This window comes from Monodelphis domestica, chromosome 4 (assembly GCF_027887165.1).
Source record: "Monodelphis domestica isolate mMonDom1 chromosome 4, mMonDom1.pri, whole genome shotgun sequence".
NCBI lineage: Eukaryota > Metazoa > Chordata > Mammalia > Didelphimorphia > Didelphidae > Monodelphis > Monodelphis domestica.
The window spans coordinates 181,365,180-181,387,564 of NC_077230.1; the positions used below are offsets into that span (position 1 = coordinate 181,365,180).

Here is a 22,385-nt window from a genome sequence, read left to right on the forward strand (position 1 = left end):
AAGAAAGAAAGAAAGAAAGAAAGAAGGAAGGAAGGAAGGAAGGAAGGAAGGAAGGAAGGAAGGAAGGAAGGAAGGAAGAAAGAAAGAAAGGAACAAAGGAAGGAAGGAAGGAAGGAAGGAAGGAAGGAAGGAAGGAAGGAAGGAAGGAGAAAGAAAGAGTGAGATAGAGAGAAAGAAAGAAAGAGTGAGATAGAGAGAAAGAAAGAAAGAAAGAAAGAAAGAGTGAGATAGAGAGAAAGCAAGGGAGAGGGAGAGAGGGAGGGAGGAAGGAAGGAAGGAAGGAAGAATGAAAGAGAAAGAACAAAAGAACAAGAGAAAGGAAGAAAGAACAAGAGAGAGAAAGAAAGAAAGGAAGAAGAAAGTGAAAAAACAAGAGAAAGAAAGAAGGAAGGAAGGAAGAAAGAAAGATTAAAAGAACAAAAGAAAGAAAATAAATAAGGGCAGAAAATATATTTCACAACTATAAAAGAAAAAAATCCTAACTAAACCTGGAAAGAGATTCTGGCCCTATTCTTAACTTTTTGGATTTCAAAATCATCCCTCTTAGACTGTCTAATCCTCAAACTTCCCTTAGTGCCTAGACCCTCTTCTCCTTGGAACATTCTATCATCCCTGCAGCCTACTTACATGGGAACATTTCTCCACAAGGTCAGATTTCAATCTCCCATTTGGTGAGTTCCTGCTGGAGCCTCCATTTTGTGAAGGGTCCCAGGTTGACCTGCCTTCATTCAAGCCCTATTTTTCACCTTTTGGACTTCATAATCATGCTTCCTCACCAGGTACTTTCATCTTCAGTTCACCCCTGGCCCCAATGACCAGCTCCTTTCCTCCAGTAGAATATATATTTTATTACATACATAATTACTAATTATCTATATTGTAATATTTTAATATATTTATTTAATATATTTTAATATATTAGAATATTAGAATATATATTTTCATCTCCCTAAGGACTGGGCCTGTTTTTCCTTTTGTTTATACTTGTAGCCCTAGTTTTTAGCATAGTACCTGCCACATAATAAATGGTTAATAAATGCTTGTCTCCTTTTCATCTAATAAAAGAGAAAATGGACAATTTTGGATATATAAAACTGGAAAGTTTTGCACAAAGAAAATTAATGTGGTAAAATTTGAAGGGAAACAAGTTAGGGAAAACCTGCAAAGAATTCTATGAACTGATGCAAAATGAAGTGAGCAGAACAAGAACAGCGCATATAGTAACATAAATAATGTATAGTGGTCAACTGTGAAGGACTAGACTATAATTAGCAATGCAAGGATCCAAGACAACCCCAAGGGACTCATGATGAAAACTGCTATCTACAGTCAGAGAAGAAAATGTCAGAATATTAATTCATATTGCTCACCTTTTTTCCTTAATGAGTTTTTTCTTGCATATACATGTCTTCTTTCACAACATGAGGAATATGGAAATTTTCATTGCGTGCCAGCACTGTAATAACTTTTATCAAACTGTTTATCATCTGAGGAAGGGGAAAGGGAAGAATGAATTTGAAGTGAAAACAATTCCAAGGTTTTATCTTTTACCTTTCAAATCGGCAAAAATGGCAAAAGAAGGCATTGGAAGAGAGATAAGAGGATAAGCACTAAGGAACTGTTGGCAAAGCTGTGAATTTGTCCAGTTGTGGTACAGTATATGAATGAAAATGAAAATTATTGAGCCATAATGTGAGAGATGCCAACTAAAGGAAATTCCAACTTTAACACCTTCCAATTTCCAATTTTGACCAATGGCACTATTGCTGTCCAACATATCTAGCTCAAAACTTTAGAGTCAATTTTGAATCATTATTATTCTTTCTCCATCACCAGCAGTCACCAAGTCCTTTCCTCTCTTCCTTTTAAAATTATCCCAAAATGATAAGAAAGATAATTTCAGAAAATAATGGAAAGATCCGCAGGAACTGATGCCAAGTAAAATAAGCAGAACTGAGAAAATACCATACACAGTAACAGCTATATTATACAATGATCAACTGGGAAAACTTGGCTACTCTTAGCAATACAATGATCTGGGACAATCCTGAAAGACATGATGGGGAATGCTCTCTACCTCCAGAGAAAGAACTGTGGAGTCATCTTTCACATCAGTGTATTTATGGTTTAATTTTGGGGTTTGGGTTATATATGAGTTTGCTCTTACAACAATGGCCAATATGGAAATGTTTTGCATGACAATAAAAATAAAAATCTAAAATAAAATAAAAATAAAAAATGTTAATTAAAAAAAAGAATTAGTGTCAGAAATCTGCAGGAAAGATTGAAATGAAAATCACCTCAAGGGATGGAAATTAAATAGGAGGCTACTGAAATAATCTAGTTACCAAGGACATGTATATATTAAAATAATGCTAATGGAAATGAGGAAAAAGGACTAAGAGGCATTTTGAAGGAAAAAATGATAAGGCAAGGCACAGGACCATTCTAGACAGCTAAACCTTGAACATGCAGCTGGGTAGGTCATACACAGTTCAACCCACGACCTTGACTATGCAGCCCAAGCTGGGAGAAGAGGAGGGCTTTAACCCTTATGGTTCTGCCTCAACTACACCATAATAAATGGAAAGTCTGATGGATTCAGAGAAACTTGAAAAGATTTGAATGAACCAATGCAGAGTGAAGCAAGTAAAATTGGGATCACAATTTATATGACTACAGTGATATAAAGGAAAACAACGTTGAAAATTTTCAAAATTCCAATTGATGAAATTTCCCCTTACAATTCAGAAGATTGATCATGAAGCATGATTTCCACTTCTTGGCAGAGTGATGATGGAGAAGAGGTGCAAAACCAAACATAAATCTACAGAGAAAGCCTATGGTTTTGATTTGTTTTGCTTAGACTAGGGGAATTTAGTGGGTAATGAGTGAAGAGGAAAAAGGAAGGAATAAGAGATAGTCCAATTAAAAAAAGTCCAGTTAAAAAGTACATGATAGCATAAGGAAGTTTAGAAAGGGCCCCGGCAGGTATGCAGTTGTGTTCATCTCATGTTAATTTAATATATATTTTTTAAGATAAGTAACAAATTCATAACTTTAAACAATTCTGTTTTTTAAAAAATATCCAGGGGGCAGCTGGGTGACTCAGTGGATTGAGAGTCAGGACCAGAGACAGGAGGTTCCTGGGTTCAAATCTGGCCTCAGACACTTCCCAGCTGTGTGACCCTAGGCAAGTCACTTAACCCCCATTGCCTAGCCCTTACCACTCTCCTGCCTTAGAACCAATACCCAGTATTGATTCTAAGATGGAAGGTAAGAGTTAAAAAAAAAATCCAAGTTATGATTGTAGATGTATAACCTAGATTGAATTTCTAGCCAGCCCCTGCATGGTGGGGGAGGGAGGGAGAGAGAGACACACAGAAACAGAGACACAGAGAGACACACAGACAGACAAACAGATAATTTGGGTCATATAACTTTTCATGCAAGGTCTCACTAAACAGGGGACTCTTGGGGGTGGTGTCTCTTAAGGCATTTTATGATGTTTTTCATCCAATAGATGGTAGTTGAAGAGACTAAAATTAATATAATTATTTTGGAAGTAATGAGTGCCAAACAATGAATTCACATTAATTCAATAAACATATATTAAAGTCCTTAATTTTGTGCCATTGTATTACACATTGGGGATACAAAGATAAAACTATCTGGCCCGTGACTTAAAGGAATTTATATCCCGATGAATGGGGAGGGGATAGAGAATACCATGTCAACATGGAAAGAAATACAAAGTAATGGGAGAAGAAGAGCAAGCACTAACAAATAGACTAGCTCTTTTATATAATATATAGCATGATCTATTACCTATTACCACATGATACATGGGCGCTAGTGTGACTGTAGACAAGCCACTTAAACCTTTCAGCCTTAATTTCCTTCTCTGTAAAATGAGGGGGTTGAACTATATGACTGACTACTAAGATCCCCTCTAGCTCCAAATCAATGATGCTGTGGTCTATAAAGTGGGCATCATCATTCATTGGGCATAAGCTGTGAAAATTATGTGAGATAATGGATGTAAAGTTTTTTGCAAACCTTAAAATACTAAAAAAAAAATAGTTATAATGAAAAGGGTTTGTTTAATATCTCCTAGATAAATATATGTGTGTATATATATATATATTCCTTTTAAATATATTCTAATGACTAGAAAATAATGGAATTTTAAAAAAAATTTTATTTTCTAGACGAAATTGTTTGGACACATCAGAAGTTATTAAGGTAAGAGTAACTTTTCTAGGCTATTCTTTGGAATTGTTTCACGGTCAACTGGTCATGTAGATGTACACATGCATATTTGTTTTTTTAACTTTATCAAAAGAAGACACTTTAGTTTATCTGTTAGAAATGTTCGTTTAAAGGTTCTAATCAAATATTTCCTAATACTCCAAAATGAAAAAATAATGAAAATGTTTCTTTATCTCTTCTTTTAGGAACCAAAGAATAGATACTACAGTAAATTGCAAGTGCTTGATGCAAAGGGTAAATAATCCATTTTTTTAACAGAAATATGTTGTAATAGCTATCAGTTTATCATAATTATTAAGAAAAATTTCATAAATAGGATATCATAAAAATAAAGATAAATGGCAACAAAAAAGGAAATACAAAATGGCTGTTCATATGCTTAAATAGCTTTAGTAAAACAATTCTTTATTTCAGTGCCTTTATTTCAGAAAATGAAGGCTAAAATGTTTGGTAATCAGAATTTGCATCAAGAGAAGCAACATTTAAGATACTGAGGCTATTTAACTTGTTTTTCAGAAGAAGTGGTTATTGAACCAGCTGAAGCAATGTCACGGTAAGAAGATGTCTTTGGCTGTGCAGCTGATCTATTACATGCCTCTTAAGCAATTAAAACTAGATAATGCAATCATTTCTCACTCAATTAAATTTGAAAGACCGGAAATGCATGGATTAGCACTTTAGCCTTTACTTCAGTTAGTGCAATTGTTATTTAGATTGAAGGGCATTAAAAATGAATGGCAGAGATTGATAAAAAAAAAAAGTACAAGGTATACATTAAAGATAATATTCATTTCAACCTTCAAAATGTTATGATACCGAATATTCTATGATTACTTTTATGCTTATTTAACTTATCAGAGAAAACAGCATTTGCTGTTCATTCTCCATTCCCTTTTAAAATATTTCATAATTCTTTCAGGATATATGTGTAAGGGAATCTTTAGTGTTTAAAATAAAATTGACTTACTGTTTGCTAAGACCCTACTTAGTTACAGCTTCCAAAAAAAAAAAATTCCCTTCCAAATGTTGGTCAAAATCAAACTGAGACAATGTTGAAAATAATTATCATAGTAGAACAACCTTTAAAAATTATTATAAAGCTCTGCTCAGCCACTAACAAAGGCAGAAATCACAATGCACATTTAATATGCATATATATGTGTACATATATATGGTAAGATGCTGCCACTTCCTGAAAATTTCAATTTCTAAGAAAAACTGCAAAACAAATATGATCTAGTCATTTGGAAATATTGTAAACAAAGTACTTTTTACAGGGTTTTGTTCCTGATTAACTGGTATTTATTTTATTGGTAAAATCCTTCTGATTTTATTGCAATCAATAATAAAACTAACAAAAATCAAAATAAATTCTATGATTTCCAGACCAATCTTCGTTTAACCAGTATGAAAAATAAAATAAATTGTACCTTTTGATTTTTTTATAATTAATGTTTATGCAGAGTATATTTTAGTTTTTCATAGTGGTTCTGCTTTTTTTTTTTCAACCATTATCTTCCCTACTGGAAACAATACTATGTCAGGGCTAGGCAAAGGGGTTAAGTGACTTGTCCAGGATCACACAGCTAGGAAGTATTTGAGGTCACGTTTGAACCCAATACCTTCTATCTTTAGGCTTGGCTCTCTATCCACTGAGACATCTATGGCACTCCAATTTTTTATAGTGTTAAAGCTTAGTGCAGATTATAGTTCTTACATGCCTGGAATACTCTCTTTACCTCTACCTCTTAGTTTCCTGGCTACATTTAAGACTCTGCTCAAATCTCACCTTGAATAGGAAGCCTTTTCTGATCTCCCCAGCTCTTGACTCTTTCATTAAACTTTGAACTGCTTGAGGGCAGGGTCTATTTTTGTCTTTCTTTGTAACCCCAGCACCTTGCACTGTACCTGGCACCTAGTAAAAAAAAATAATTGCTTATGTGTTGAGTGACAATCCTAACCTAATTTGTCATGAAATATATTATCAATAATTTTGCATGATGACATAGGTTTTTTAAGCCCTCAATGAATGATGGTATTCCAAAAATATTTCACATTTTATGCCTAACTGTAGTTCAAATATTTAGCTAAATAACTATATATCATTAGTTTTTATATCAACTAAATATGGTCTAAAATATATATATATATATATATATATAAAATAGATTATATTGTCAATGGAACACAGAGGATACAAGCACCAAGAGAGAGAAAAGAAAGCTTCATGGAAGAGGTGACTTGACCAGAATTTTGAAAGAAATGGGATTTGAAAAGTAACTTTAAGATGGAAGTGCATGCTAAACCTGAGGGATAGTCTGTACCACATCGTGAAGGCAGAAAATGTGGGGAATAGCTCAAAAACCAGTTTCAGCTAGACTCAAGCATGTGGGAAGGGGAACAATATACTATATGGTTGTAAAGTAGGTTGGGATGCTAAATAATTTACATTCGACCATATGAGGCCACTGGAGTTTGTTTATTGAGTAGAGGAATGGCATGGTCAAAGCTGCAATTTAGGAAAATCACTTTGGCCATTGGATTGGAGTCAGGGGAGACCCGAAGCAGAGAGGCTGATCAGGAAGCTATTGAAGTAGCCTGGGCAAGAGGGAATCAAGGCTTCTACCACTACCTACTCTATGAGCGGAGAGAAAGGCATTGTACACGAGAGGTATCACGAAGGTAGAAATGATGAGTTTCGGCAATAGATTGGATATGGAGGACAAGTGTGAATGAAGAGCCCAGGATGACAGCAAGGTTGGAGCTTGGGATCCTCAACAGTTATAAGGAGGTTGGGAAGAGGGGAGGGGAAAAGGCAGTAAATTCTGTTTTGGATGTGCTGAGTTTTGGGTGTCAACAGGACATCTAGTTCAAAATAGCCAGAGTAGAGGATACATGACTGGATCTCAAGAGGGAGACCAGGGCTGTATATGTAAGCTTGGGAAATATCTGTTTAGAGATGATAATCAAATATTAATGAAGTTACCAAGTACATATAAAGAAAGAATGTTTTTTAAAAGTCCAAGATAGACCTTGGGGTATACAACAGTTTAAGGGATATGATGTGGATCATGAAGAAAAAGCTGAAAAGGAGCAGTCAGACAGGTAGGAGATCTGAGAGAGCAGTGCCAAGAAGACTCAGAGTTCGGGACAGCTAAGTGGCTCAGAAAGCTGGACCGAGAGATGGGTTGTCCTGGCTCAAATGTGACTTCAGATACTTCCTAGCTGTGTGACCCTGGGCAAGTCACCTAACCCCAATTGCCTAATCCTTACTGCTCTTCTGCGTGGGATCCAAATCAGTATTAATTCTAAGACAAATGATAAGGGTTAAAAAAAAGGAAGATAATTCATAGAGGACAGTATCTAGAAGGAGAGGGTGGTCAGCCATGACAAATGGGACAGAGAGGCCAAGTAGGATGACAGTTGAGAAAATATTGATCTTATTCCCTTGTTCTGTTTTCCAAGTTGAAAGAAAAAATATACTTTCTATGGAAAACTCAGTTCCTCATTCCGAGTTGACTTGCAAGGCAACTGTAGAAATATGACTTACTTGTTTTTGGTGGCCTGTGTGTTTCCAGAGTCTACTGAGAGCTAACATTACACAATGGAAAGAATGCTGAACTTGGAGTTGGAATTCTGGGTTTGACTGCCTACTCTGATTTTCACCAGCTATTTGGCAAGAGATTTAACTTCTCTCTGTCTCAGTTTGCTCGTCTGCAAAATAGGGCATCTTCCTTGCATTATCTGTTTTGTGGAATGCACTGCGCCAACACTAAAGTGGCATATAAACGTGAGCTGTTGTTCCCTCTAAAATGACCTGTATCTGTGGGCCCATTTTGATTTTATTCAAGAAAAATAATTTCGTTCCCATAGGAACCATGAGCAAGAGACTGTTGTCTTTCCCAACATGTAATGGAAGTGATTGTTATAAACTTGCATATAAACAACATGCAATGCTCCCTTATAACATTGGTAGTATCAGGTAGTATCAGGATTGTCAGCTTAGTGTGGCACCAAGGGGCACATCCAGTTCCATAAGCCTTACTTGTTGAAGGAATGACTCAGCCTCAATTCCAGAGCATTCCACACATGGTCTCACAAGCATAGATGCAGTCTGACAACTCTTTCTAGGGTACAGTTCAGCCAGTGAGAAAGGGAGGAGGGCATGCACTTGTCATTTCCAAAGGCTAACTTTGCATTCTGGGGCAGCTAGATGGGTTGGTGAATAGAGCATCAGACCTAGAGTCAGGAAGAACTGAGTTCAAATCCAGCCCCAGACATTTTCTAGCTAAGCAAATCACTTAACCTCTGTTTGCCTTAATCCGCTGGAGGAGGAAATGGTAAACCACTCCAATATCTTTGCAAGAAAACCTAATACTCAGCATAGTCCACAAAGAGTTGAATTTGACTGGACAACAATAATTTTGTATACTACTTCACCATTATGGGAAAATCCATTAATAGCGTTAGAGATACATACAATACTGAGAGTCGCAGGGCACACAGAAAAATAGTAATAAGGCTTGCTACTGTTAATAATTGTAATTACTTTAATTGGCAATTAAAATAATTAAGGAATACACATGTAAACTAATAGAATTCCTCAAAGAGGTAACTGTTCCTAGAACTAGAACATCTTGTTTCAGAAGATACTATTCAAGGAAGCAGCATGATAATCCACTGTTATTTCTACTACATGATTCAGAAGACAAAGGTTCTGAATAGCTAAGATCAGTTAATCTGTCTGCACCCGAGTTTCATCTTTATAAAATGAGTTAACTCTTTGCTCTGTCTGCTTCTAATATTCTGACTGTTGAATATTTCAAAACTGTAAAAGACTAAACTACTAAATTCTGTGTTCGTTATTTCTTCTAAGACCATCAATATGATGTATTTTTAATTAGCTTTAAAAATCATTTCATAATCAACAATTGCTTGATTATAAATAATTTTATTTATTTCATTAATGTGGAAATTCACTCTTGTGATACAGTTCTATGATTTATAACCTTAAGAGAGCTGTCTGGGACAATGAGAGACTAAGTGACTTGCCCATTCATACAAGTAGTATGTGTTAAAGGCAAGACTTTGAACACATGTCTTCCAGACTCTAGGGCCAGGCTTCTATCCATTATTCCAAGTTGTGTTCAACAATTAATTACATAAATTCTATGTGAGAATAATATCCTATAGATTATTCAGTAGTCAGGGCTATTCAAGCAAACTATCAAGAAGGAGCGATATTTCTCTACTTTATAATTCCCGAAGTAATTCATGCTGTAGAATAGATGAGTATCTTTTTTTGTTCAGTTAGAGATTAATTATCTTAATTTTTAAGTAGCCAATGTCCCCATAGACTCCCCAAAATAAAATCCTTACCAGTGTTTTCAATATATATTGAATAACAGGTTTTTAGAGGTTTGCTTTTTTTTTTAACTCCATGTAAAACTGGATCATATATAATCAATCATAGCCTCTATTACTTTATTGTTCCAGAGGGGGGAGAATAAGAAAAAAATGAATTTGATCATTTGACAAAAATTTTACACAATTGGCATATATTTCTTTATTATGTCTTATCCTGTAGTTCTTTTCACATGAGAATAATGGGTTCAGATTAAGCAGTACCACTACCAATTTATTTCCACATCAGGTAGGCTTCAGTTTGGAACTTAAATAGCAGCAATGAAAATATAAATATATACTATCATTTGTTAACATATTTATCTAGATTATACTTTGACTTCTAGTTGTTTGACTTTTGATTAGTTTCACAATTCCATTTAAGATATTTTTAAAAGGAATTAATTTAACCAAAGCTGATGAACATTGAACCCCTTCTTGGAGGATTAAGAAATATTCACTGTGAGTAATTATAAGATCATAGTTTTATAACATAATATATCCCCATACTAATGACAAACCATTTTTTATTTTGTTGCTGAAAATATTTTAAGTAAAGGACTCCTGAGAAATGGAAAAGAATTGGCAAGCAAACCTCACACACCAGCAACACAATCCTCTCAAAGTATGACTAAGATATCCTCAGAAAAGTAAGTTTTAATTAATTTTGTTTACTATTTTAGGCCCAAATTTGCAGAAAGGGTAAATATTTTTAATGGATAACTTTTTTGTTCTTTCATCACTTTAAAGGATGATTTGTAAATACCTAGATATCTCTTAATATTCCTTTAAAATTATATAATCATCCATAAAATTATTTTTCTTTCAAAAAACTGTATTTCAAAGACTACAATGTGATTATAAGACCAGTTGCTAATATGTTTAAGCTCCTGTCTTCAGACTTGGATCTTCCAATAATCATCATGCTTAAATATGTCAAGAATCTGATTTTGTCAGGACAGATTTTTCCTCCTCTAATGCAGACTGTAATCCCTCTGCACCTTCCTAGTTAGTCCTCCTCAATGGTAATACCATTTCTAAGTCACCCTAGACCAATTCATGACTCTTCATGTGAGTAGAGACACAAAAAGAGAGGTCGTGTGAGTTGTATAAGGATGTCCCAGAGATCTGTTTGCTCAGTAGGCAATTGATAGCCTTGTTGCCTGCCTTCCCAATTCTACCTAATGCTAATCAGTGGTCTATGATGATTTAGGTATGGTATTTCCATTAAGGAGGATTAGAGCAATATCACTTAGCTGGAAATCAATAGATGTTTGTTGTAGTAGAGGATAAACTTACAGATATACCTGAGAGGCCATAGTTCTGTAAAGTCATATTTAAGAGAACCTCTGGAAGTCAAGGGGTAAATGATACATATTATATAATTCTTAAGCCAGTGATCTGTTCAACTCTCCTTTAAGAAATGCTTAGTGGTTCCAAATAATAAACATCCAAATTCATGTTGAGACAATAATAATGTTAGCCTATTGGATGTTTTTTCACAGAAGAATTGTTAAAGGCATTACCAGTATTCCCCAGCTATGCCAGTCCAATTTCATTATGTACAAATAGAACTCAGAATTCATTTAACATTTATTTATGGAACAAAATATTTAGCACCAGCACTGTGTGAAAGATGGGATATAAAGATACAAAGATTATAGAGTCCCTAAAGAGCTTGTAATATTCTAGGGAAAATAAAAATATGTGCATAGAAAAATGATTCAATGACGTCATCAAAGTCCTTGCTCCCTCCACTGTTATCATAAACACTTCAGATAAATATAATACCATTTAGAATAAATTTAAAAGATGGTTGCAAAGAGGGACAGCTAGGTCGCTGGTTCAGTGGATAAAGAACCAGACCTTTAGATGGGACATCCTGAGTTCAAATGTGACCTTAGTTATTAGATGGAAGGTAAGGGTTTTTTTAATTTGAATTAATTTATTTAGTCAATTTAGAACATTATTCCTTGGTTAAAATAATTACATTATTTCCCTCCCTCCCCTCCACCCACTCTTCCCGCAGCCGACGCGCAATTTCATTGGGTATTACATGTGTCCTTGATCAGAACCTATTTTTGTGTTGTTGATGTTTGCATTAGGGTGTTCATTTAGAGTCTACATCCCCAACCATATATCCCCTCAACCCATGTATTCAAGCAGTTGTTTTTCTTTGGTGTTTCTGCTCCCAGTTTTTCCTCTGAATGTAAATAGTGGTTTTTCTCATAGATTCCTCCAAGTTGTTTAGGATCACTGCATTACTACTAATGGAGAAGTCCATTACATTCGGTTGTACCACAGTGTATCGGTCTCTGTGTACAATGTTCTCCTGCTTCTGCTACTCTCACTGTGCATCAATTCCTGGAGGTTATTCCAGGGTATTTTTTTTAAAGAAGAAGAATGCAAAGAATTATGAAATCAAATGAAGGAGAGACTGGGTTGAGGTAGAAGAATCAAAGCTATATTCATGGCAGAGGTACCATTTGGTCTATATCTTCAAAGATGGGTAGGATGTCAACAAGGGAAATGGGAACAGATGATTGTAGGGGCAAGAAATAGTGTGAACTAAAGGTACACTGGTGGGAAAGTGTAAGAGATATTTGGAAAAGAACAAATAGTGAAGTCTGATAGTAGTGTAGAGTATATGAGTAGGAACAATATGACCCAGAAATTCTTAACATTTCCCTTGGATAAATGTCTTGAATCCAGATTGTGGAAGACCTTATATACTAGTCAAAGGAGATTATTCCATAGATAATAAAGAGCTACTCAAGTTCTAGAACAAGAGTTATAATAGTAGACTTTTGCTTTAGTAAGAATAATTTGGCAACTGTATAAGGTGGTTCAGAGAAGAAAGAGACTAGAAGCAGAAACATTGATTAAAAAGTTATCATATGTGAGAGGTGAGGATCTGAATTAAGATTATTGCAGAGATAAAATTCACAGGGCTCAAAAGTTATTGGAATGGAGGAAGAAAGGTAGTGAGAAAAAATTTTAATGGTTCTGATATTAGGGTGATTGGGAGAATGGTGAAACCATTGCCAAAAATTAGAAAATCTAGATAATGATGTGAGAAAACAAATATTAAAAATTGTTTCTACACATAATTGGGAGAAGGGAAGGAATATGCATCTTGAGAAGTCTGCCCAGTGATAGTGAACTGGGTCTGGAACTGAATGTAAAAGAGAGCTAACTGAATTACTTTAGGGAAATCATAGAGTTTTTAATGACCTTCCAAATGAAAAGTCCTTTTTAAAAGATCAATATAGTTATGCTGTTTTACAGCATGCCATGGAATACTACAGCCTCTTCTGAATTCAAATTTCTGGTCACACATAGAGTCATGGAGAGCTACAAGACAGACTATAGGACATTGCTGATGGAAAATCACTCAGGAGAAGCAGTTTTTAAAATCAACTTCATATGGCAGGTAGAGGGATAGCCAGGAGACAACCTTTATGCCTCTGGTGTCATTCATAGAATGTCAAGCAAGCTGGAGGAAGGCAGGCCATCGAATGCACAGATTGGAATGTCTATAGAGGATTTATAGGAAGACATACCAATCATATGGGCTGAGTATATACTGAATGGATTGCAAGCTGTACTGTTGGAAAAGTAGTACTCACAACAATAAGATTCATCAATCCATCAAAGTATTATAATAAGAATGTTATATTTTTGGTTTTCTATCTTTTTAAAAAAATTCACTGCCTATGTAAGCCTTTATAAAAGAAAGCAAAATGTTTTATTAATCATTGTTTATTCTAAAATCTAGGAAGAAAATTTCTTCAAAGAGTAATGAAAATAAAGATTTATTTATGAATTCAGACAATAAATCACAAACTTCTTCCATTGTAGGAGAAAAAACAGGTAATGGTTTTCATTCAGTTACAGGTGTGCCTAATTTAATTATCCTTATTCACATAAATCTGTGTCTGTAGACTTACTTGTCTCAATAGTCAAGTTTGGTTTGGTTTAATGGCTAATGAAATATAGGTCTCATGGATAATTAATCTTATAATGCTATTTGTCTTATGAAATTTGAATTCTACACATGATCTAATTTGATATTCACAACAATCCTGTGAATTAAATATAGGTATTATTATCCCCATGAATGCAAAAGGACTAGAATGCCACAACTTCTTTTTAAGGTGCTTTTGGTATGAAAATTGCTTCTACCAAATACAGATCCATTTTATAGATGAGAAAACTGAGGTTCAGAGAGGTTAAAGAATTTATTTCTTGCTATATGTCTAATAAGTATTAGATAAGGAATTTAATTTTTAAAAAACATTTATTATATATTGCAATTATATATTATAAAAAATTTTCATACAAGTTTTCTTAAGTTATATGATTGAACTTATTTCCCTTCCTCCCTTCCCTTTCCCAGTCCTGGAAGGCAATTCAATCTGGGTTATACATGTATTTTCATGTAAAACATGTCCACATTGTTCATTTTTGTTAGTGAATAATCTTATAACACCAAAATCCCAAGACATAAACCCATATAAACAATTGAAAAATTGCATGTTTTCATCTGCATTCTGATTCCAATAGTTCCTTCTTTGGATATGGACAGCATTCTTTGCCATAAGTCCCTCAGAATTGCCCTGAATCATTATATTGCTGATAACAGCTAAGTCTATCACAACTGATCATTCCACAATATTGCTGTTACTGTACAGGTACAATATTTTCCTGGTCCTCCTTATTTTACTCTGCATCAGTTCAGGTATGTCTTTCCATCTCTTTCTGAAATCAAACAGAAAGCTCTTCTGATCAAATTCTATGTATAGCATTCTTCCCAGTATGTATATTGCCTTATTGTCTTGAACATTCATTACATAGTGGTTTCTTATTTGTCACTATGTTTATTACTAAAGAATTCACAAATTCTAGGCTCTCTAAATCTTATTTTATGTAAGAACTGATTCACCTGGTCATTTTGGAATAACACTCTCCCAACTAATTATTTTAATAACAGCGATGTATTTTCCAAAATTTTAAATACTATATGTCAGCTACTGTGATGTGTGAATCTTGAAATTTCTCAGACTTGTGAATGTAAAAAATTCCCCATTGGGGAATTCTCCATTAGGGACAATTTTTCATTGGGACAATTCCCTATTGGGACTATTCCCCATTTTAAACAGTGAAGCTACTTAGATCTAAAATGTGAGAACTCTACTTAGATCAAAATGTGAAGACCTCTACTCCACCCGTACTTAAGACTGCTTTAGGGGAGAAAACTCCTTGCTGAACAATGAAAGAGAGGCAGGCTCTAATGAGGTTGTTGAGAAAAGGATAATCTCTAAGGAGGTCTCTCAGAGACCCTCATATCACATTTCAACAGCCTATCCTTTTCTTATATAGGGGTTTTCTCCTATGTCACCTCCCCTAAGTTCTTCCATCTACCAATCACAGTAGATGTTTTCCAAAGGACAGCCCATTCTGAATTCACACCAGTGTAGACTAATCCTTTTAGTAATCCACACCTGAGTAGGCTAGAATCTCTGAGTAAGTTTTTTCTTCTTTGCTCCTTGTAAGTTCACAAGTTGCCTGACCTTTATAGGTACTTAGCACCCCGTTGTATTAATTCTAAAAATAGGCATGGCTTAAGTATGGGTGTAAGTATTTTTCATTGTTCAGCAAGAAGTTTTCTCCCCTAAAGCAGTCTTAAGTAAGGGTGGAGTAGAGTTCTCACATTTTAGATCTAAGTAGCTTCACTGTTTAAAATGGGGAATAGTCCCAATAGGGAATTGTCCCAATGGAGAATTCCCCAATGGGGAATTTTTTATATTCACAAGTCTGAGAAATTTCAAGATTCACAGATGACGATGATGATGAAGATAAAAGAAAGTTCTGGTTCTGTTTAAAAGGTATTTTATTTCCTGAATTGTATATCTGAATACCTTACATAGATTTGTTATATATATATTTAGAAACCAGTTAAAATACTTCAACTATCTTCTAATGGCAGATAAGCCTGCCCATCTGTCCCTTAAGGATATAGAATCTTAAAATTTATTACTATCATCCATCTTTAATATTATCCTGATTTTATATTCCCTCCTGAAAGTTCTGGTTTTGTCACTCCCACACTATCATATCAATGGTTTCTCCATTATTACTAGGTCAGGGAAGATGTTGGCTATGAATACTGAGCAGAAGCACTTTTATTGGTTCTCAGAAAGATGGGTCCAGCTTTAAAATTCTGTGATTCTTTGTTTTCTTGAGACTAAGGCTTGTCTTCCTTAAATTAGTGTCTACTTTTTGTTGTAAAACAGAACAAAACAGCCTCCTTAGCCATATTCTATTTTTCCCATCCAACTCAGCCCTGTTCAGTATCAACATATGATTTTACCTTCAATCTTCAGATAATGTGGTAGATTGTTGATCTTGTAATCAAGGAAGAATTTGGGTCCAAATCCCACCATCCAACTTATACTAACTGTGTGACCTAGGGAAGGTCACTTAACTTTTTTTAATGATTTATTTACTTATTGCAGTTATATGTGAAAACAATTTTTGACAATTGTTTTCTGACATTTTCAGATTTTCTCCCTCTCTCCCTTACCCCCCAACCCCAAGGAAGTAAATAGTCTGATACAGGTTATATTAGTGTTTTCATGCAATTTCATGCAATATTTCTGTATTTCTCTTGTTGTAATAGAAGATACATATCACAGATAAAAAAACACATGAAGGAAATAAAGTGGAAGATGGCATGATTTGATCTGCAAACTCCAATAGTTCCTTCTTTGGCTATGGATATCATTTTTCATGAGTCCCTTCTGATTATCTTGGACATTTGCTTTACTGATAATGGTTTAGTCCTTTACTGTTTATTATCTTATAATACTTCTGTTATGATATACATTGCTCTCCTGCTTCTGCTCTCTTCACTTTACATCAGTTCATATGTCTTTCCACATTTTTCTGAACATATATTCATCATTAGTTACTTAACTACTGATAGCATGTCAATTTCATATTGAACTTTATAATGCTGAAATGAAGGAGAATATAATTAAGGATAAATATATTTTGATGAATATATACAGCAAAGAATGGAACAGAAACCATGAATATTTCATTTTTATTGTCAATAAATGCTGCAATTCTTTTAAAAAAAGAAAATTCCCTTCCTTATATAGCTCAGGCTAACCCCAGTGCCCTATACTTTCAATCCATCCCTTGCTTTTAGGGTCTCATTCTCTCAGTTATCACATTTTCCAAGCATCTTCCACTTCTTTTCTATCTGTGCCTTCCTTTCTGCTTTTCAGCATACATTGATGACCAACCAAAGAAACATTTGTTCTTGATTTTTATTGCTAGATATTATCTTAGTTTTTGCTTTCCTTTTCCTACCAGATTTCTTAAGTTATTTATACCTAAAATTACCTGTTCCTCAAGTATTTCTTGCATTGTCTCCATCTTTTTATGTTTGCCTATCCTATCCTTCCTCTCCACCTCCCAGCACTTCCTTGATTTCCATTTTCTAATTCCTTTATTCTAGTTGTATCTATCCATTTTGCAAGGAATTGTATATCTCACATATTTTGTTCTCCATTTGTCAACACGGTACATTCCTGAAAGCTAAATCCTGAAAAGCAGATTCTATTTTTCCAGAAGAATGGTGCTATAATTGAAGTTTGCTTTCTTTTCCAGAAAGTCAGTACTAAAGATTATAGATATGATGAACAAACAATTAGATTATGCATAGATAACAAAAACATAACACAGTACAAGCCTTACAAAATGGGTATAAATAAAATATACACACTGATTATTTATGGGTCCCCAAAATGCTAATTTATTTCATACAGAGCATAACATACAAATCATCCTTATTCCTACTCCTATTCTCATCCTTTATAAAGTTTATAAACTTTGATGTCAGTGGAGTTCACATTTCCCAGCAATATCTCTGGGTTGCAGATGCACTTCTTGAAAAAAAAAAACAAAAAACACTTACCCTCTGTCTTAGAATCAATACTGTGTATTAGTCCCAAGGCAGAAGAGCAGTAAGGGCTTGGCAATGGGGGTTAAGTGACTTACCCAGGATCATACAGCTAAGTGTCTGAAGTCAAATTTGGAGCCAGGACTTCTCTTCTCTAGGTCTGGCTCTCAATCCACGGAGCAATCTAGCTGTCCCCTTGCAAATATATTTCTCTAAACTATGGTTTGTCCATTCCTACCTCCATTTGTATTGTCTCTATTACTTGTATTATTACTAAGTCCATGAGCTACCTCTCTCTGTCTTTAAGGGGAAAGCCTTAAAAATGAAGAGCTTTGTAGTTGGAAGTGCAGAAGCAATTTACTTTCATTTACCTTATGCTGTTAATCCAATTTTTTTAGAACTGGTAATAATAGCCAGGCAATGCTCCACCTGGTACTCTCTTTTTTCTCCACATCAGCCTCCTGTAGAACCTACTAGGTTAATTCCATTGGATCAGTGGAAACCTAGTCTCTGTCTAATGAGAAAACTCTATACATGCAGAGACCCAGAAGCTCCTTGGCCACAAATGTGGCCCTCTGATTCCACAGTCCTCATCATCTTTTCCCCACTTAAACCAAAAGGTCAAACACAAGATCATTCTGATCCAGTTCTGCCAAATGGGCTAGTTTGGGCAGGTTCAGGATTGGAATAAGCACTGGTTCAGGCAGATATCAGGCTCTTCCTTGCCATATAGAAACACATAATGGTCAGAAGCATCAGTGGACTTTCATGGCAGGGGGACATCCATTAAGCCTGGGGCTCATTGACTCCTTGCAGACTGTCCTTTTTATGCCCCATGCACCTGGGAAGCTGTGTGTCAAAGATTTAAGCCTTCTTTCCCTAGACCATTAAGATCTCACAGATAGCCTTTTAGCAAAAAAAAAAAAAAAAAATTAGCCAGCCTACACGACAGGGATCCTAGTAGATATTTGCTCCTGTCACAGGACCATTATTAGCACAACTTTTAAAAGAGTTTCAAAAGCAAGAATTATTAAGGCAAAAATGGTATCTTGAGTACCCAGAATGTTGTTAGATTCATCCTTGCAGAGATCACCAAATAGAAAAGACTGCAAAAGATAAGATCTGAATCTTTATTGTGGAACAAACAAAATTCAGAGCTGCCAAGTGCAGAGACTGACAGTGTGGTGTTCATTTTACTCTCCAGTTGTTTCTTCTTCTCAGCTAAATTTGTTAATCCTGGAAGGTAGGAACTGCCTCTCCTCTGTATTCTCACAACTACTTGAACATCAATACTTATTGTGCTCCCCTGTTAGGATGTAAGTTCCCTGAGAGCAAGAACTATTTCATTTTTGTCTTTGTTTCTCTGGTGCCTTGCACATGTTTCTTATTAGTCATTTCAGACATGTCTGACTCTTCATGACCCCATTTGGGGTTTTCCTGGCAGAGATACTGGACTGTAAAGCTTTCTCAGAGGGGAGAGAAGCTTTAAGGTAGGAAGATAGAGACAGGATAGAAGTTTTAAATACCACGATGGGGATGACGGAGTCAAATGAGAGATATGAGGTGGCAGGAATGAGTCTTTATTAATTTTTCATAAGCCACAGCCAAGCTTTGATCAAAGGACCACTTCGAAGGCTTTTACCAGTCCAGAGATCCACATTTAATACCACACAGGTCGGAGAGATGAAAGAGAGATAGAGAAGGTTTAAAGATGGCCTCTGGCCAAGCTCCATCAGTTCGAGAGAGAGAGAGAGAGAGAGAGAGAGAGAGAGAGAGAGAGAGAGAGAGAGAGAGAGAGAGAGAGAGAGAGAGGGAGAGAGAGGGAGAGAGAGGGGGAGAGAGGGGGAGAGAGGGGGAGAGAGGGGGAGAGAGGGGGAGAGAGGGGGAGAGAGGGGGAGAGAGGGAGAGAGAGGGAGAGAGAGGGAGAGAGAGGGAGAGAGAGGGAGAGACAGAGACAGAGACAGAGACAGAGACAGAGACAGAGACAGAGACAGAGACAGAGACAGAGACAGAGACAGAGACAGAGACAGAGACAGAGACAGAGACAGAGACAGAGACAGAGACAGAGACAGAGACAGAGCTTTCTGGGCTAAATATACCCTTTGATATGCAAATATACACAGTACTTAGGGATGATTCTCAATGGTTAATGACAAGGTATAGGTGTGGTTTCTCTTAACCAGGTGAGCACAAAGAAACCTGTGTTCCCTCCTAACCTGGGGGAAGCTGGGGTCAAGGGTCAGAGGCTTTCCCAGCCATGTGCAATACTGGGCATGCTCAAGACTGAGCATGCTCTCTTCTAAGACAATCTGTACATACCAACTGTTCCCCTTTCCCATAGCTAGAGGTGGACTGCTACAGACTGGTTTCCCATTTCTTTCTCCAGCTCATTTTACAGATGAGGAAATTGAGACAAACAGGGTTATGTGATTTACCCAGGGTCATAGAGCTATTAAATGTCTGAGGCCAGATTTGAACTCAGGAAGATGAGTCTTTGGGACTCCAGGCCTAGCATTCTTTCCACTGCTCCATGTAGCTGCCCTTAAAAGCACCTATCTTGGAAATAGGTTTTGAACAGTAATGCTGGTATAACCTAGTGGAATTGCTTTTCAGCTCTGGGAGGGGGAGGGAAGAGGAATTTTTCCATGATTACATGATTCATGTTCTCTCCCTTTTGGGTTATACATGTATCATTGTTCAAAATCTATTTCCATGTTATTCTTATTTGCAATCAAGTGATCTTTTAATGGAAAAACCCCAATCATGTCCCCATTGAACCATGTGGTCAATCATATGCTGGAAAAATATTTTAAATAAAAATTATATTTTAAAAAAAGATTATTTTCACTTGTTAATATGGGTATTGGATGTAGGGTTTTGGTTTTTAAAAGATTATTGCAAAAATGAATAATATTGAAATGTGATGATGCATGTATAACCCAGTGGAATTGCTTGTCAGCTCTGGGAATGGGAAGGGGGGAAAGGGTGGGAAAGAACATGAATCATGCATCCATGGAAAAATACATAAATAAAAATATTAAAAATAACTAAAAAGGATTTTAAGAAGCACTTACCTCACAAGATGGTTATCAAATAAGATAATATACATAGTGTGTTTCACAAACCTTAAAATGCTACATAAATGGCTAGGTATGATGATTATTATAAATATAAACTTCAGGAGAGGCTTCTATTCATTAATTTATATGAGCCTTTTTTTGAAGATGACTTCAAAAATAATAAATTTATTTATACTGTACTCTAATGACACTTATAAGTACCAAATGTGGAATTAAAATAACTGAATTAAGTAATTCTCAGTAGCCATTAAATAGTATCTATAATGCAGATTATGCCAAATGGCAATGTGAGGGAGTTAAATTCTAAAAAGGAACTCATTATCTTCAGAGGTAATTTGTAGCCTCTTAAAAGATCAATTTGTATATGAGAAATGTAGCATCGTTAGTTATTAGGACAGAAAAACTTCCTCTCTTGATTGGGGAGCCCTGGTTTCTGTTTACAATTCAGGCTCATTCAACATTTTTTATCTTTTCATTCCCATTATGAGCTCTTGTGTGATGTCAGTTGTAAAGTTGGGTAAAGCTAGGTTGTTAGTCATCAAGAAGAAGGAAGGGGCTGGTGGAAATCAGGAGATCACCCTAAAGGACCACAATATGCTTAAGCTAATGGAGCCAGAGAAATGCAAAAAGAGTAAGCCTAGTCATAAACTCCATGCCTCTCAACATGGTGGCTCTTCTTTTTTAGAGTTCAGATTTTTGCATGGATTCTGTCACCTAGCAGTTTTAGTGATGGGTCTTTTGTGCTTTCCTAACATTTTATTTTCAACTTTCTGATTTTTCTCATTTGCTTCATTCTCAAAATATATACTTCTCTTTTTACCTAGAAGAATCAGACCCAAATATCTCTGCTCCCAAGAAAACCATCCCTCAGGATGATGCAGTTGATCACAACTCTAAAGGCACAGGTGGGTATGATTCAGGTCCAATTTAGAAGCCTTTAAGATGGCAGAGGCTAGCCTTTCCAGAAACTCATGTAATAGACTGAACTGAGCACTTTTGGCATTCATCTTAATTAAAACAAAACAAAACAAAACAAAACATGATTGGGGCAGGATGGCTCAGGTGATAGAGAGTCAAGCTTGGAGATGAGAGTTCCTCAACTGAAATCTGGCCTCAAACACCTATAAGCAGTGTGACCCTGGTCAAGTCACTTAACCCAAATTGCCTAGCCTTTAGTTTTGTCTTGGAACTAATACTTATTATCAATTCTAAGACAGAAGGTTAAGAGTTTAAAAAATACACAATTATATGTCGGGTCATATATAGTATGGTTCTGTTCTCAAACCACTTTTTACAATGGCCATATTAATTTCTCTTTCCTAAAATTCACATTTCTTTATTCATCTTTTCTCTTTTCCTTAATCCAAAGTTCTTGCAGCATTGTACTCTCAAAGAGACTGGTCCAAGCAATAGTCTCCAATTTTATCATATTATTGGATCATATATTATTATAAGTTAGGGTACTTATAGATCATATTTTATATAGGCAGTGAAGTAGCATAGTAGATAAAGCATTGAACCTGAAGTCAGAAAGTATTTAAATGCCTGGCATGCATTTCTTATCTTGTAAAATGACATCCTTGGTCCACCCTTCTTAGTCCACTGAAATCTCTAGCAGTTGACAAGAATGTGGTCTGTAGTGATAATAATTGCTTACA

The 22,385-nt window shown here is 35.6% G+C and overlaps 1 protein-coding gene across 5 annotated transcripts in view; it reads left to right on the forward strand.

Annotated features, from left to right (window-relative positions):
- Positions 1–22,385, forward strand: part of ERICH2 (glutamate rich 2) — a 109,403-nt gene that overhangs the window by 55,514 nt on the left and 31,504 nt on the right. For 2 of the 5 annotated variants that reach the window (XM_007494348.3, XM_007494352.3), the window contains exons 5-10: positions 4,212–4,245; positions 4,458–4,506; positions 4,789–4,825; positions 10,230–10,325; positions 13,454–13,548; positions 21,552–21,632. In XM_007494348.3, coding sequence (XP_007494410.1) covers positions 4,212–4,245; positions 4,458–4,506; positions 4,789–4,825; positions 10,230–10,325; positions 13,454–13,548; positions 21,552–21,632 — 392 coding nt within the window. The remainder of the gene's footprint in view (positions 1–4,211; positions 4,246–4,457; positions 4,507–4,788; positions 4,826–10,229; positions 10,326–13,453; positions 13,549–21,551; positions 21,633–22,385) is intronic. The other 3 variants (XM_007494350.3, XM_007494349.3, XM_007494351.3) reach the window with 3 other exon arrangements.